Raw genomic sequence first — 18,131 nt, 5'->3', positions numbered from 1 at the left:
ACCGGGGGGGGGGGGGTGCGAAACATACAAATTATTTTTGCCTACGCATGTCAGTAAGAGCTGTCCAAAATTTTGACCTAAGAAGAATTTTGTGCAGTCCAGAAAGGCAGATCAAAACAGTCCACGAAGGCATCAACCCTTATCGAGCATGAGCCATTTTGTGTCATCACTAGCGGGTATGCTTCGATGTGACTGAAACCTACCCCGTAAAAGCCCCGGCGTGTGCGAATGTACCTGGGCGGATGGGCAACGCTCCCAGTACCGGGAGCCTAAGATGGTCCAGACCGGCCACCAGGCTAAGGCCACTGCAAGTAAATTTTATGGATGACATCCTCCGCAGACTCTAAATCTAATGCGAGTGGGCGAAAAAAAGGCGGGCCGAAAAAACAAGGTTCCTACATTCTCAAATTTTAACAAAATAATTGTACTAATGGCTTTGATTCAGTGAGAACATCACATATACACAGCCAACATCACATATCACTGCATCAAAGTAAGAAACAAAACTTTAAATCAGAGTCTTTTCTTGTCTCCTGTCTTCATAGTTTCTTCACGTTTCGGCATGGCAACAGATATGTTTGCCCATTTTCGTCATGTTGACCACTGTCAGAGGGCAACAAATTTTTTTTTTTCGAAAATCAGGCGAAAATTAATGTCATCCATAAAAATTACTTGCTGTGGCCTAAATGAAACCTAGTGTTTATTGGTGTTGCGTCAGATTACGTCATGTGGTCCGTTTCCGGCTGGTCCCGCAGACGGACAGACGAGAACCAGGTGCGGGCTGGTGACTGGTCATGTGTCATCCGTACTACACGTACCCCACGTACAGACTCAAGATGTAAAACGGTCACCATACACAAAAGCCATCCTTTAAAGGCATCCAGTGCAGTTTTTAGGGCATGGAAATCAGATTTTTCAAAGACAATATTTTAGTCACTTATCTACACTTATCTAAGTTGAAACAACACTGTCCCAATGTATGTTGACATTCATGGAGCAAAAATTCCCAAATTCCGACAGAAAATGGTTACTAGGAGGGCCCTGGGCTGATTTTAGGGTACCACCCAGAAAATAAAGGACTAATCTTTGAGCTTGCCTCTGCAGTTTTAAATGCCTAAAGTATGAAATATTGATTTTTTTAAATGTGCTAATGTGGGACAGTATGTGTCAATATCATACACATTGCCTTATTCAGAATATTTCCAGTTTTGCCGCCCTGAAATTGCATTGGATACCTTTAGTAGAACCCCGCGTAACGTACAGCTGACAAACCGTTAACTGACAAGTGCTGACTGTAGGGTCCTGGGGTGAAGGTCACGGTGCCTTTATCGTGCGCGCTGTCGGCACCTCATAAACAACCTGCCACCGCAGGGAACAAAGACACATACCACACGTTCCAACTTCTTCCCCCGCACAAGCAAAGTGGGGTCGTGTGGCGTCGCGGTAGCAGCCATCTTCGGCTCGGAACCAAGAGGTCTCGGATTCGAACCCCACCTGGTCACCGATCTTGTGCCCTTGGGAAAGGCACTTTTCTCTACTCTTCAAATTGATTTTTTTTTACATTTCCGTCTTTTCATTTGATTTTGGTATTATACGACATTAATATTGTTTTCCAATATTTTTATTGCAACTTACGGTATATATTTTCTCATTTTGCAACTGTTTTGTACGATTTACACTATGGTTGAAAACGTTTCTCTTTTTTTTTTGGAAACGGCTAATAATTTATGCGCGCGCGGATGTCATCCATATAATCAAATCAACATGGCCTTACTTGCTGTGTGTGGCCTTATGTTGAAAGTCAGCTTCCATAAAACAGCTGTGACGTAACACAGTTTATGGCGGACGCGAAAAGGTCATTCATCGTCCTTTACGTCATCGCCAGATTACGTCATCAACAATTTGGCAACAATACAGGAAATATAATCTTTAATAGGGTTTAGGCCATGTTGATCTGATTATATGGATGACATCGTCTGGGAACCCCAAAACTGATGCGAGCGTGCGAATGAAAGAAAAGTTTAAAAAAACATTGCTTTCATTATATGTAATCTACGTGGTTTTGAAGGTTGAACAAATGACACAGAGTATGGTTTGGCGAATAATCTACTCTTCAAATTCATTTTTTTCGTCTTTTTCGTTTGAGTTTGGAATTCTACGACATTGGTATCGTTTTCCAATATTTTCAACCTACGGTATATATTTGCTCATTTTGCAACTGTCTTGTACGGTTTACATTATGGTTGAATTTTTTTGATTGGAAACAGCCGAAAATTCATGCGCGCGCGAATGTGTTCCATAAAATCAAATCAACAGAGCCTTACAGAAGACACTCATATTCTACAGCGGATACATGATGTCTTCCCGCAGCACCAGCATGTACAGTACTACAAGCCTGAGATAAACCTAGAGAAGCAGATAAAGAAGAGAATGTGTGACCTTTAGATAGTATAGACCTATCTGATAGTACTGGCAAACTTGTATCTTCTAAAGCACCAGAATCTTCCCCCCGACCAACTAAGGCAGTTGGCTGAAGTTCAGGAGCAGTCTGGCCATATTTAGACCATATCTTACCTTTCTATATGAATCGAATCAAATTTGAGTTAAATTTGAGTGCATCCAGTGCAGGTCTCGGAAACCCGATTTTTCGAAACCATTTAATATTTTGATCATTTATCTGCACACTATCCCAATGTAACGTTATATTGACCCACATGGAGCAAAAATTCCTAAAATTCTGACGGAAAGTATGGTTACAGGTAGGGCTGCCTGGGTTGATTTTTAGGGTACCACACAGAAAATAAAGGACTCATCTTGGAACTTGTTTATGCAGTTTTAAATGCCCAAAGTATGAAATACTGATTCAAATGTACTAATGTGAAGCAGTATGTGTCAACATCACAAAGATTGCCTTATTCAGAATATTTCCAGTTTTGCTGCCCTGAAATCGCATTGGATGCCTTTTGTTGGGGGAGTTCGTCAGTGTTCGAGAGACCACATTTATATTTACGGCTATTTGTGACAGGGGTTTAATCATATGCTATCTTTATCTGTAAACTTCAGGCCTCCGTGGAGCCGTCAGTGTCAAACCAGCGACCTCATCATCTTCAAGAGAAGCCTGGAGGAGCAGGACCTCCCGAGGATAGCAGCTGTCTCATCGGACAGCAACAGCAATGCAGCAGCTGTCTCATCCGAGGCTGACAGCACCAACAGTTCAGTAGAGAGCAGTGGACGGCAAGAAAACACACCAGCGTCACTAAGGTATAAAAAGCAATACTGTACATGTGCTCTCAACATTGTATTTTTTCTACGGAGTGTAGCATTCCCGCACTTGAGTACACCAGAATCACAGGAAGTGAGGGGGAATGCTGTAACCACAGATTGACAGGAAGGTTAAATTGGAGGTCAAAATGTGCTGGGAGGATCCGGAAGTGACAGACATATGCACAAAATCAGCACAAACATTTACAGCAAGTAAAACAAAATATTCACAACTACTTCACATACATTTCTTGTTTACAACTAGATTATTTTACTGAACACTCATACAACAACATGTCTAACCTTGTCCTCAGTAACCCCCAAACGTTCATTGTTTGATACAGATAAGAATCAGCGAAACTATCTTGTCCTTACTCGTGGGCTTTTGGAAGGACTTATTAATCTTTATACTCGTTGCAATCTTTTCATAAGCCAGACCCTACGTAGATGCAAATGACATCGGGTGATAAAACGCACAAACATGGTGTAACGGCCTCTTGAGAATCATCATCATAATACCGATGTCCAAACTTGGAGTTTTTGCAGGAATGTTACCCTTGAGGCCATGTTGATTTGATTATATGGATGACATCCTCTGGGAACCCCAAAACTGATGCGAGCGTGAGAATAAAAAAAGTTTGGAAAAAAAAAAAGTTGCTTTCATTATGAAATCTACGTGGACATGAAGGTTGAACAAATGACACAGAGTATGGTATGGCGAATAATCTACTCTTCAAATTCATTTCTTTACATATTTTCGTCTTTTTTGTTTGATTTTGGCATTCTACGACATTGGTATCGTTTTCCAATCTTTTTTTTAACTCACGGCGGTCTATATTTTCTTAATTTTGCGACTGTTTTGTACGATTTACAGTATGGTTGAAAATTCATGCGCGCGCTGATGTCATCCATATAATCAAATCAACATGGCCTGATCCAGTGTCTGACGTTGTTCATGTCGTTCATTTATCTGCAGGCTAAACAGAAGGTCGACACGGGGACAGTCTCTGTTGTCTCTACGGAAGATCCTACCGTTCAGGCGGCAACACAGGAATCCCCAACCCGGCGGCGTTTTATAACATTAACGCGGCAGATTTCCGAAGAAGTGATGGGGCCACCTCAACATAATATTGCTCAGGGCAGCTTCTATCAAACCAACCGGCTAACCGGCACATCACCTACAGTACCCTGGATGCCAAACTAGCCAGAGGGAAATTTGGCCATTCCCCTCGGGCTCAACTCCCCGTAGCGGTAATTTAGATAGGCGGGCGAAGGGCTCTTGGCTACCGAAGGAAAACGGCTAACGGCCCGATACTAGTTTGGCACCCAGGGTACACCTACAGCAACCTAGTACAAACATAATGTCCAAACCTCCCTTTTGGAGCTGACTACAACGCACGAATTTCATTTCGTTTAGTGATACTTAGTCAAGTAGGGGTATAAAGTATAAAAGTTCTAGAAGTTTTAAGTAGAAATGTTCCAAAAGTTTTAAGGAGAAATGTTTTAGAAGTTTAAGTTAAAATCTTCCAGAAGTTTAAATAGGAATGTCATAGAAGTACAAGTAGAAATGATCTTGAAGTTGAGGTAGAAATGTTCTAGACATTTGAGTATAAATTTCTAGAAGTTTAAGTAGAATATCTTCTAGAAGTTTAAATAGGATATGTTCTAGACGTTTAAGTAGAAATGTTCCAGTATTTAAGTAGAAATTTTCTTGAAATTTAAGTAGAAATGTTCCAGAAGTTTACATAACAGGCCAGTACGAGTACAACTTGTGTTTAGAATATTTTGCAAGTAGGAAATTGTTATTTATATAGGAAGTTGTTTTTATTATTTATATAGCAGGTTGTTTTTGTTATTTATATAAGATTATAAGATTGTTATACATGAATATGAGGGAGACCTCAGGTATAACTATTCAGTTGGTTTAAATAACGCAAGTCTAATATAAGTTTCTTTTGTTTTACAAATATATAATTTATTGAAAATAAACCACTTTGCTTGTCAAGCTTAATTGGTCTTGGGTGTCGTTTTCTTGTATACATTTGATATCAATGAACAGTTCAATTTTTTCAACCCCTCTTACATTACCATATCTTGCAGTCAACCAGCATTTCAATGCACCAAAAAAAGGAAATTTAGATTTTTAACTTCCTTGATTTTACCAAAATCAAAAGACATGTAAGCTATACAGATGTAGGTCAATGGATGTCAAGTCAGTTACACAGAATACAAATCAATGTTAAACATGTTTAGTGCTGTGTACTTTTAGTACCTAAACCCACATTTAGGTTCAGGTCCAGATTCAAGTCCAGAGGTTTAGGTTCAGTTCCAGACTCGTAAGTCCGGACCTAAACCCATGGCATATACAAAATTGCTTGCAACCTTGCAATGTTGTATGGGCAAAACTGTGGCCGACACTTGACGATGCCCAATGGCAATGTTTTCTTCATTTTGCAGCATAGATTTTGCAATCTATGGAAGGTTTTAGGTGGTTTGGAAAGAAAAGGGGTATGTGACATGCTTTTTTTTTTTTTTGTAATAAGTCCGGAATTGGTTCTTGACTTTTAGGGTTTTTTTTTTAAATTGAACCTAAACATTTTCCAGAACCGGTCCAGCGAACTGGTACACAGCACTAAACATAACCTTCTGTGAGGATTCTGGACAAGCTTCCTCCATGAATAAAGGAAAACTTCAATAACATCTTCTGAAATGTAGATTCAGCTGTTTTTTTATTATTTTTAGATCATTATATGGACTGTATTACTACTTGGTTTGGCCCACTGTGATCCTAGTTTACAACTTAGTAAAAAAAAACAGTGCAACAAACAGTAGAAAAAATGCAATTAAAAATTGGCCATCTGGCAGTTACCCAGTGTGTATACATTATGTACACATTCAGGATTTGGCAAATAAGGCCACACCAATTCAATTTGTTGGTTCTCGGATTTGCCTCTTTATTTTTTTCTGATTTGCAAAAAAAAAGATTCTAGTTCTGAATCAACTAAAAAATGCTCATATTTTTCTTTCTAGTTGTTACAGTTTTTCCATCTATCAATACATTGGTTTGATTAAAAGTTCAATATTCATTGTTCAAATATTAACCCAGCCTGTTGTGCTGACTTCATGGCTCCAATCGTTGTGTTTGGGGCTATAATTAATAGGATGCTTAGACCTGTTTTTTATTTTTCGCCGTCGCTTCATATTTTTTCTACAAAAATCCGAGAACCAACAAATTAAATTGGTATGGCCTTATGTACACATTCGGGATTTGGCAAATATTGTACATTGTAAAATTCCCCAGGGTCTACAAACGACACAAATGTCATCACTAAGTCAATGGCACAATTACCTCCTGTACATGATTGATAATTCAAAACTTCTAAGTTGTGACACAACTTTATACATACAACTCCAGCAACAAAGTCTTTTTTTATATACAGAGTATTCATACACACCTAGCATTGAGTAAAGAGACTCTTTTTACACAACCAAGTCTTTTACTCTGCCGACGTTTTGGTGACTGTCTGTCATCTTCCTGGGAATGCATCTGTAGCAGCGACACCTGTGCTGTACAATGTGAACCAGTCAGAATTGCCTTGAGGAAGGTGACAGACGGTCACCGAAACGCCGGCTGAATAAAAGACTCGGTTGTGTAAAAAGAGTCTCTTTACTCAGTGACTTACCAACCTGAGGCCACACCAATTTAATTTGTTGCTTCTCGGATTTGCCCTATCCATTTTTTTGTGATTTGCAAAAAAAAAGATTTTGAGTTCTGAATCAACTGCAAAATGCTCAATGAAAGACATATTTTGGCCCCAACGGTTGAAGAAAGTCCTTTTCTTCCTAGTTGTTAAAGTTTTTCAATGTAACAATGCAACTTTGTTTTATTAAAAGTTCAAAATCTATTGTTTTAATTATAAACCAGCCTGGTATGTTGACTTCATGGCTCATATTGTAACATTTCAGGCCTTCATGGGGTGCCTTGGCCTGTTTTTTTTTTTCCTTGTCGCTTCATTTTTTTTTAAATATTCAAGAAACAACAAATTAAATTGGTGTGGCCAGATGAAACTATTCACGGACTACTAGCATTGATTGGTGGCCTCTAACACACCGTCCTCCCCGGGTGCCAAGTTCAGGTGTGTGACGATGAAGGCTTGTGTGGGTTGTAGCACCTCCGCACCCCCCATGTTGATCTGCACCACACTATTGTCGCTCGCCACAAAAGTCTGCACCATCCCCGACGGTGTAGATATCCCTATCCCTGAGGGCACTACGGTTTCCTGAAGGTGTGCGTCGCCTGCGTCGGGCTGAGAGTTCGCGGTCTGTTGGTTCGTTTGGATCTGTTGTAGCGGGACGTTTCCTTCTACGCCTTCCGTTTCGTTTCGTACGGCGCTCTGGCAGGCATCGCCCCCTCCTTCGCTTTGCAAGTGAGCTTTGATGATGTCTAAGTCTGTGTTGGCGTCTCCGTTTTTCGAGCTGTGGTTTTTCCGCGGGCGACCCACACCCCTTTTTCTCCGATTTCCAACCGCCTCCTTCATGGCGGCCGTGAGCTTCCGCGTACGGCCGTGCTTGCTTTTCGAGACGACCACGTCGTCCTCGCTACCCTCGGGTCGACAGCGGTGGTCGCGGAGGTACTTCTCGCGTGCGAAACCTTTCCTGCAGGTGTTGCAGCGGATGGGGTAGTTGTCCGAGTGCATGCGCTCGTGCTCCTGAATGAATGAACAAACAAGAGACATTTAGTATGAAAGTTCGAAATTAACAGTGTCCCAATGGCCACAGACCACAAACATTCAGGCTAGGACAACTGAAAAGTCACTTTTGGGACAATAGAAAAATAACATCAGAATGTCAGCCCTATTTTTGTCGATCAGGCACGTGTCCCGCCTTTTGGCTCAGAAAAGCCCCCCCAAATTTCTTGTCTAGATAGCGCACATGGACATCAGAATGTAAGGAAAATAAAGTTGACTTCAACTTGTTGTCATCATACATACTTCCCAAAGAACAGGTTCGGACAGTTCAACCTCGGGTCAGTGCTTTTTGGGTCAGTGCTGGGACAATAAGATTAAGAGGAAAACTTAATTTCAAGCCCTGGTTGGATCTGAAACAGGTTTGAACTGCAATTTCCAGCCCAAAAAATGTTGAACTCACTCAACACAATTAAGTCTTTGTCATTAGGATTTCTAGGAACAAACTCTTGAAAGAAAAAGCATGCAAAATGGACTCTGCCAAGTTATCTCTCATCCATCTCTCGTAGTACTGCAAAACATCAGAGAAACTGACAAGCAAGGTTGCCCACCTGTAAGTGTGGTTTTCTGCTGAAGGACTTGCCACAGTCTTTACACTTGAAGGGCTTGATGCCTGAGTGGGAGATGATGTGAGCCTTCAGCTTGTCGGGCCGGTTGAACTCCTTGGTGCACCCCGTGTGGGTCTTGAACGGACACTTGTACTTCTTCACCGGGTCGTGGATGAGCATGTGACGTTTCAGCTTGTCCTTTCGGTTGAAGGTCGCGTTGCACTGTGAGCAGCTGTGGTGGCAATGGTTTTGACAAAATATTTATATATGGCAACACACAACAAAAGTTCAGCTACACTGGGGAGCTTTCGAGTCAGACAGGAGTCTAAATCCCTCCTACTACAAAATTGCAACAAATGCAACACTCATTACCATGGTGACAGACGTCTGGTTCAGGTCATTGACCTTATTTGTTTGGAGAAGAAAAAGAGGAAGAAGAAGAGCAAGAAGAAACAGAGCAAAAACTATATGTTTTCCTTCTGCGAAGGTTGACATAATTATAAAGAACGACACACACCTGTAGGGTTTCTCGCCGGTGTGGATGAGCACGTGCATCTTCAGGTAGTGCTCCGTCTTGAACCGCTTCTCGCACACGTTGCAGACGTGATCTCCCATGGTGCCGTGCGTGGGGAGGTGGCGGCGGAGGTACCGCTCGCAGGGGAACACCTTCTCACAGTGCGGGCAGGAGTAGTTGTGGCTGGACGTGGCCAGATGGTGGTCTAGCGCTTCGGGGGATGCGTACTTGTTCATGCACTTAGGACAACGGAAGTACCTGTACAATACAAATGTACAAATATATATTTTTCCAAATTTAAAACACGTGCATTGATTTTCACACTACAAGACAAGCTTGAAGTTAATTCTAACACAAACACATTCACATATATGGTCACGACAGACAGGAGTCTAAATCCCTCCTGCTATAAAATTGCAACATGATGTAACCCAACACTAGTTACCATGGTGACAGACGTCTGGTTCAGGTCATTGACCTTATTGGTTTGGAGAAGAAGAGGAAACAGAGCAAAAACAAGAATGGCCAACATTTGCTCGGGAGCCAAATTTGATGTCATTTGGCCCAAAAATGAAGAAATTGAATCCATTTAGCGAAATGACAGGAAAAGGAGGAGAAGAAGAAACATGAGAGAAAGCAATATGTTTCACCAAAACCCACTTTGTGGTGTGGTGAAGCCATAACAATATGTTTTCCTTCGGTAAACATAATAAGAATGTACCTGGGTCCTGGACGTGGCCCCTGGTTGGGGTAGAGACTGTGGGAGTACTGGTGGACACCCAGCTCGTACAGAGAAGGGAACTGTTTGTTACACATGTGGCAGCGATAGGTCATCTCCTCCTCGTGAGACTTGGTGTGCTCCAGGAATGCCTCCAGGTCATGGAACATGCTGCCACAGGACTTAGTGATACACTTGTAAACCTATGGATGGGTAAAAACATCTAAGTTAGCTTAGGAAAATGTGTGTGTATACTCAGATCCCTTAAATCAATTCAATAACCTCTCTCGATCATACTACAGTTACCATGGTGACAGCCATCTGGTCCATGTATTGGGACACTTACAGATACATGTAGATTGTACTTTTTTTTCAAATTTTGACATCATAAACTTTTTTGAACAAGAAAATTGTACATTTATTGGGTAAGTTTAGGCCACACCAATTTAATTTCTTGGTTAACGGATTTTTCAAGAAAAATAATGGAGCGGGCGGGCGAAAAAAAAATAAAAATAAAAACAGGCCTAGGCATCCTATTATGGCCCAAAATGGTATGATAGGAGCCATGAAGTCAACACACCATGCTCGTTCAAAATTTAAACAGTAAATTTTGAACTTTTAATGATACCATTGCATTAAAAGATGGAATAACTGTAACAACTAGGATGAAAAGGACTGTTTTCAACTGTTCAGGGCAAAATATGAGTAGTTTGCAGTTGATTCTAAATTTTTATTTTTATTTGCAAATCAGAAAAAAATGAAGCGGCGAATCCGTTAACCAAGAAATTAAATTGGTGTGGCCTTACTGACAACTATTATAACAACCATTAATTTTGTCACTGAGACAACTTTGAAAAACAAGTTTTCAATCATTGTACAGATGGTTTTGATTTAGTGGGGATATCACACATACACAGCCACCATCACATAGAAAAAGGAATGCAATCCTTCACTGCATCAAAGTAAAAGACAAGAGAATAAATCAGAGCCTTATCTCCTCTCTTCAAATTGATACATGTTCTCTACTATACATGTTCCGGCATGGCAACAGACATCTTTGCCCGTTTTCGGCATGTTGACCACTGTCAGAAGGCAACAAAATGTCTTGTTTTTATTTTCAAAATCATGTAGACTGTACTGTTGAAATCCCCACCTGCTGGTTCTTGTGTTCTGTCATGTGGGATTTCAGCTGGAAGTAGGTCTTGAAGGTGGCCTGGCAGTAGTGGCACTGGTACGAGTTGTTGATGATGACTTTGATCTCATCGGGGTCTGCTGTCCCATCTTTGGAATGGTCGCTGTCCTTGGAATTGTCGGCACCCATGTCTCCACCTCCTTTCTCCACTGTGTGTGTAGAAAATTTAGGTACAGCTGAGTCAAGTTAAAGCGTCTTAGGGACTACGACCCTCACCTACTCTTCTGTCCACCAGCAAGAGTCACTGTGTACCGGAGCAGTCTACAGTACTATGGTCGTTACCTGTGGAACACTCTTCCGCTACATCAATGACAACTCCTTAGCCTCAGGACTTTTAAACAGATCATTAGGAACAGAACTTGATCTAGTTGATGTTTAGGATGTTGTATTTACTAATTGTTTATGTACTGTGTATTTGTTGTGTGTACTTTTATGTACATCCGGGATTACCTGAAAAGCTGTAATTACTGGTTAGATAAATAAAGTAAAATTTAAAAGTGAAGTCATCCTCAACTGAGGTGAACTGAGCGCTATGCTTTTTCTAGTAGCTATAGTACAAGCATCTTTGCTACAGCTTCGCTACTTTTCTTCAGTGTGCTGGGTTCTTTTACATCCAGAGGTTTGGCTCTTGAGGCTTATGCCCACAAAGCTCCCTCATACGCAGAGAAGTCTGTTTCTCACCCTATACCCGATGTACAGTTCCCATGCACCACTGGAACTTACCTTGTTCTGGGTGGGTGTTCCCAACGTCCTCTGCAGTATCCACCACAGACTCCCCGTTCTGATCCTCCACGGCCTTCTCCACGATGATGGGGTTCTTGGGGAGGGTACAGGCTGTGCCTGAAGGCCACACCTAAAGACAAATTGACAGAACAGATAGTATTACAGGGCTCAAAATTCATTTTTTCTGAATAGGTGCACCATATAAGATGGAATAAGTAGAAGTCAGTAAAAAGTAATTGTTTCATTTCTAAAGAAATGTACCATAACAATGATTTTATTATTTTTCTGACACTTTTTACATACATAAACCTATGAAAAAATTTGGGTGCAAAAAAAATTGGGTGCACAGCTCTAAATTTGGGTGCACTTTTAAGCCCTGTATTATCTTGAATGTGTATACTTGGAAGCAAAAAAATCTGGGGAATACAGTACAGGTCAAAAAGATAAAAGTACTTAGTACCCTGGTATAACTGTTAACAATATTTAAACACATACTCTGAGCCCGTCCCTTTCCCTTCGAGCACAAAGTAAAACCAAACCGAAAGTAAATGAATTTACGCTTTTACACTGACACTCACTCACTCACTATCCGGTTTATCTCAGTTATCTTAGGAAAGTATGTATATTCGCCAGATCCCTCTTAGCCCTCTAACTCTGCCCTGCCACTTGCTACATAATGTAATTCGACCCCACCACTGTAACATCCATCTGGTCCCTGTATTTTGGAAATTGAAGAATACAGCGACTAGAAAACTAGTGTCTACCTTGTGTGTTTGCATGTGTTTCTTCACGTTAGACTTTTGTGCAAACGCCCGCCCGCAGACGATACACTGGAAGGGCTTCTCTCCCGTGTGGCTGCGGATGTGCTGCTGCAGGTCAAAGTTCTTGGAGAACATCTTGTCGCAGTAAGTGCACTTCAACTTCCCCTGCTTCTTCCCCGCGCCCTGGTTGCCCCCGCCCGACTTGGCGCGTCGTTTGGGCGCGGCGGCCTGCGTGACGTTCTGGATCTGTACGTCGGTGATGATGTTGATGTTGTTGTTGTTGGGAGCTTGTTGGGGGTTTTTCGCGGGCGACGCTCGCATGGGTACGGGCTGCTGTGGCATCATGACCTGTTGTTGTTGTTGTTGTTGAGGCTCTGCAACGCGGACTGTCACTGGTTGTACCTGTGCACCAACAGATCGCACGAGACATGCTGTGAGTGTGACTACAAGATAAAGGTACTACTACAGGGCTCGAAATTCATTTTTTGGGAATAGGTGCGCCAACCTACAAAATTGGGTGCACAAAAAATTTTTGGATGCACCATATAAGATAAAATAAAAATAGAATGTCAACAAAAACTACTTTTCATTTCTAAAGAAAAGTACTATAGCAATGAATCTGCCCATAAACTTTACAGTTTACATGCATGGATTTTTGTCCGACAAATATGACGGATTGGGCAAATTTTGGCTGTCATGAGCGGCAAAATTGTTTACCTTCGCATGTAGTCTGCTCTGTTAATTCTTGCTCAAACACATTCATATAATATTATATGGTGACAGGAGTCTAAATCCCTCCTGCTATAAAATTGCAACATGACGTACATGTAATCCAACACTAGCTACCAAGGTGACAGACGTCTGGTTCAGGTCATTGACCTTATACATTGTAATGGCACTACTTCAGGTACTAAAGTAGGATCTCTGAGTACCTGGAAGGTCTGTCCTGGGATGGTGGTGGTCAGGACAGCAGTGTTTACATTGTTCATCCCCTGCATACTGGTGGTCGGCATGGGGCGGGGTGGGGCTACCTGGGGGAACAGCAGGTATGTTACAGCAACTATGAACCAATGACGTACAGGATGAAAGAACACATGTAGTAAGTTGAACAGTTTACGTGTAGTGGTCTCTATCACAAGCTCAAAGTACAATGTTTGTATAACTTTTTATATTATGGGTTCCATGTCAACATCTAGGCTGAGACTAGAAGTTGAAATCCAAACCTTTTGATCCTGAAGAGGAAGAGGGATAATTTCCAAGCAGATCTTTTGGTGGCAAAATGGTAACTATGTACCTGGTCAATGGATACAGCCTGGCCAATTTCATTCTGTCTTTGTAGCCACAAAAAGATGTGCTTGGAGATTAGGAGAGGGATTGCTCTATACATATCAGACTATCAAAGACCAATAGTTTGATCCGTTCTCCTGACCTGAGCCTGCATGAAGGGTCCAGACACCTGGACGTTGCCGCTGTGCATGGACTGGTTGGGACTGGTCTGGATGGTCATGGTCTGGTCCATACTGGACAGGGTGGTCATCAGGATCTCATCAGCGTTCAGCACCATGTTCTGGCTCATGTGCGCCAGGGGGGAGGGGGGCACTGCGCTGTAAGCCGCTGCCACCGCCGGCACAGGAGTCTGAAAGGTACAGTTCCAAGTTTGAAAACAGGAAATTAGATAACCTTTTTGGGACCTTTGACCTAACTTCCTGTCAGTGTCCCCCATGGTTAGGTCATTGCAGCAGTGGGGAGTAGGAAAATGGCAGTGGCCAATTTGTCGACGCTAGGTGCTAGTCGCAACTTCAAACAGCTGGCAGTGCTCTAAACAAGATTGACTAGCAAACTAAGTATAGGATGCCACTTTTCAGAAATACCAAATGTGATATAATGACGGGTTTTGTTGTTCCCCTTTCAAGCTAAGGCCACATCAGCACGCACATTAATTTTCGCCTGATTTTGGAAAAAAACAAGAAATTTTGTTGCCTTCTGACAGTGGTCAACATGCCAAAAATGGGCAAAGGTGTCTGTTGCCATGCCGGAACGTGGATGGCAGATAGCTCAAGAGAGGAGACAAGAAAAGGCTCTGAATTAATGTTTTGTTTCTAATACTTTGATGCAGTGATATGCGATGCTGGCTATGTATATGTGATATTCCTACTGAATCAAAACCATTTGTAATAATTTTGTACAATGATTGAGTCAAAATTTTAAAATCTAGGAACCTTGTTTTTTTTTTGGCCCACCTTGTTTTTTTTTTGGCCGCTCGCATTAGATTTGGAGTCTGCGGAGGATGTCATCCATAAAATTTACCTGCTGTGGCCTAATGACAGTTTTATTGTTCCCCATTCAAGCTAAGTACCCTTACCATGTTGCTGACCATGCTGACAGGCTGCCTGTTCAGCCCGTGGTGGGGGAGGGACGTCGTGAAGGCGCTCTGGTTAGGGTTGGACCCTGGGGGAGGAACCACCTGTGTGATAAAAAAAAGGTAAATATTATATGTATATCATTACGTATATACATGTATATCTAAAAAAACAGTACATGGGGGACGTGGCAAGTGCAGGTTAGGTGCAGGTAGACATCAGAAATACCTGCACAGCTCCAATTTTACCTGCACTAAATCTGCATTCAGGAAATAATTCTTAAGCTAAAACACTGTGTTTGCAAATGAACTCTAGCTACGAGAACAATATAGAATTTCAATTTCTTTAACCTCTCAGATTTTAGTCAATTTTAGGGGTAAAAATAATTTTTTTATGAAAAATGATGCCGAAAATCGGCCATTTTCACATGCAATTCAACTCATCACCCATAATTTAGCCACCAAAATGACTCATTCTGTCGGAAACTTAATGTATTTCATGTGTATCAAGGAAAGTATAGAGAAAATCCTAACACTGAGATTAACACAATAGCCCGTCACGTGAGGCATAGCAACAGCACCCCCAGCCAGAACGCATAAAATGCATATCTGGGTCAAACCAAAGCACTGCACTTAAGGTGGAAGGACACCCGGAAATACATTGTAAGCCTCAGGCCCCGAGATCAATTTTCACCCAAAACACACCACTTCTTACACTTTCCAGCCATAAACCAGTGCAGCAGATTATGAGAAATGTGAACTCAAACATGAACCATTGAAACCCCTTTTTACCACACACTACCACGGACCCCTGTCATGGAAAAATTGGTGTGTGCACCATTATACATGTACAGACCTGGCGTACAGGCTGTTGCGGGGGCATGGGCTGGCAGTGTTCCCGCTTGTGGCTCATGAAGGTGGGCAGGCTGGTGAACTGTTTCTTACACTTCCCACACTGGAACACGTCTTCATCATCACCTGCAACAAAAACACTGTCTGGTCATTGTGCACTGCTGGTTATAGATAGTATAAATGTACAAAAAAAGTGCCCTCCAATATAATACACACTACATATACAGTTGATACAAATGACTAGTGCTGTGTACTAGTAAACCCACATTTAGGTTTAGGTCCGGATTCAAGTCCAGAGGTTTAGGTTCAGTTCCAGACTCAGAAGTCTGGACCTAAACCCACGGCATATACATAATGGCATGTTGGCAACCTTGCCATTTCGTTTGGGCACAACTTTGGCCAAATAACATGGAGGCTGACACTTGACGATGCCCGATGGCAATGTTTTTTTTCATTTTGCAGCACAGATTTTGCAATCTACCATGGAAGGTTTTAGATTGTTCGGAAAGAAAAGAGGTATGTGATATGTTTTTTTTTAATGAGTCCAGAATCAGTTCTTGACTTTTAGGTTTTTTTGGACTTGAACCTAAACATTTTTCAAGTCCAGATGGTCAATGTGCACTGCTGGTTTTAGATGATATAAAGGTACAAAAAGGTAGGTAGGCAGGACAAAAAAGTGCCCTCCAATATAAAACTAAAAGTACATATACAGTTGATACAAATTACTGCAGTGTAAATAATAAATCAAATACATGTACAATGTACATGTATATCTGAAAAAAGTGTCAGGAGAGATGTAGTTTACAGTTCATCAGACAGGTGGTGCCATTACCTGGTCCTGCAGCAGGTTCAGCCACCTGGCCCTGCTGGGAGTCCAGGAGAGACTGGACAGCCAGCGCCGTCTGGTTGTCCATCGTCACTGCAAGATAAATACAAGTACATGGTGAGGACGGTAACTGCCTTTATTTTTGCTGAGACATTGTAGGCCCGCTTTACACACACCATTTCTAAGTCGACTTGAAAAATTTCTGTTTACACACGGGGCCGCAAAGTGACTTGGCACTCCCGCTGTACCACCCTCCCCCCAAGTCGACTTGGTGGCTCGGTCTTGCCTGACTACTATGCAGAGACGCTCAAGTCGACTTCGCCCGTTTACACACGCGGACTCAGCACCCCCATGGCCAGTCTGGTTTGGATATGACTCAAGCGTCTTTATTAGAATGTGACTTGAGTTGAATTATTTCTCTTTACACAGGAAAATTTTCGCTCAAATCGACTAGCTCATATCGTCTTGAGTTCTAGTCTACTTGAAAAAGTTATGTGTAACAGTAAGGCAGGCCTCAATTTTGCAATAGGAGGGGACAGGAATCTTTTTGGTAGGATATGGTAGTAATATACACAACTTAAAACAGGGAAACACGTTTGGTGTGTCATAATTTCACAGAAAAAAGTACAGCACAAAAAATGAAAAAGAAAAACATACTGTGAATATAACAACATTAATGGTACTAGTACCATTGCATGCGGCATGCAATGTCAATGCCCTAAACTAAATTCAGAAAAGTGACAACGACAATGCAATACATTAAATCAAGCAGATTTACCTAAAATGTATTTGGTGTTAATTTATCTCATCTTAAGTAGTACTGGACAAATCATGCTGAAAGTGCTCAGTTATTGAGCTAAGGCCATTCAAAGTTCCTTGGTTGTGCAGCGTTTCTAGACTAGAGTATGTTGACACCCCCGTGAATTTCGGCCAATGGACTGATCCGTAAACAGGAATGATGGACCTGCGTCAGCCATCTTGTTCAAAAAACAGGAACAGCTTTTCAGTTCTTCCCAAACCAAAGAAATTGCCATTAGTTACGTCTGCCGATAACCTCTGGTGTAATACAACCTTAGGGAAGTGAAGAAGGGTGACAAGTCTTTGATTTTCGTGAAAGTTTTGCGGACGGAACTCCGATTGGACGGCGAAAGAAAGACGCTTTTCTAATTAACGGCCACACCCGGCTGTTCTCGGCCCAACAGCGACCTTTATGTCTAACAAATCCTCACCAACCGCCTTTCTACGGCCTCCCAAGCAACCAATTGTCCAACTTAAACTTATATATTCAACTTAGAGCGGGATCGTTGCAGTAGTAAAGTGCAAATAGAAGCAGAGGTAGACAAAGGAGAAATTTGATCGCCATTTTGTTGGCTGTGCCAGCACCCCCTTGGAATGGGGGTTTTTGCCAAGGGCACTTTCCGTGCTCCCAAGACCTGCCATAAAGCGTAAATATATGATCGTAAGGAACACATTTTACTGGGGAATCGAAGGAGATTGGTAAAAACTTACCTGTTAGCGCGTCAAATAAGGATTGCGCCATCTTTGCCGCTTGGTTTTGGCTCGGCTGGCTCGGGCAAGCGATGGCCTTGTGATTGCTTCTGACGCAAAGCTTGCTGGGAAATATTGGAGCGT

At 41.9% G+C, this 18,131-nt stretch overlaps 2 protein-coding genes across 2 annotated transcripts in view; one reads left to right on the top strand and one right to left on the bottom strand.

The window, feature by feature from the left end:
• Positions 1-3,609, top strand: part of LOC109473439 — a 5,186-nt gene extending 1,577 nt beyond the window's left edge. The window contains exons 2-3 of the mRNA XM_019773299.1: positions 3,064-3,261; positions 3,606-3,609. Coding sequence (XP_019628858.1) covers positions 3,064-3,261; positions 3,606-3,609 — 202 coding nt within the window. The remainder of the gene's footprint in view (positions 1-3,063; positions 3,262-3,605) is intronic.
• Positions 3,610-7,293: 3,684 nt separating this feature from the next.
• Positions 7,294-18,129, bottom strand: LOC109473662 (zinc finger protein 341-like). Its single transcript, XM_019773604.1, has 13 exons — positions 18,009-18,129; positions 16,506-16,592; positions 15,678-15,799; positions 14,825-14,926; positions 13,892-14,098; positions 13,395-13,493; positions 12,466-12,864; positions 11,702-11,831; positions 10,940-11,127; positions 9,790-9,989; positions 9,072-9,326; positions 8,558-8,786; positions 7,294-7,970 (listed from the first exon to the last, which is right to left on the bottom strand). The coding sequence occupies exons 1-13, from the start codon at positions 18,037-18,039 to the stop codon at positions 7,344-7,346; spliced, it is 2,676 nt and encodes an 891-aa protein (XP_019629163.1). The 5' UTR covers positions 18,040-18,129; the 3' UTR covers positions 7,294-7,343.
• Between the last annotated feature and the right edge of the window lie 2 nt (positions 18,130-18,131).

The sequence above is a fragment of the Branchiostoma belcheri genome, unplaced genomic scaffold (genome assembly GCF_001625305.1).
Source record: "Branchiostoma belcheri isolate BF01 breed outbred unplaced genomic scaffold, Haploidv18h27 scaffold3, whole genome shotgun sequence".
Classification (NCBI taxonomy): domain Eukaryota; kingdom Metazoa; phylum Chordata; class Leptocardii; order Amphioxiformes; family Branchiostomatidae; genus Branchiostoma; species Branchiostoma belcheri.
This window is presented reverse-complemented; position numbering and strand designations above follow the sequence as displayed.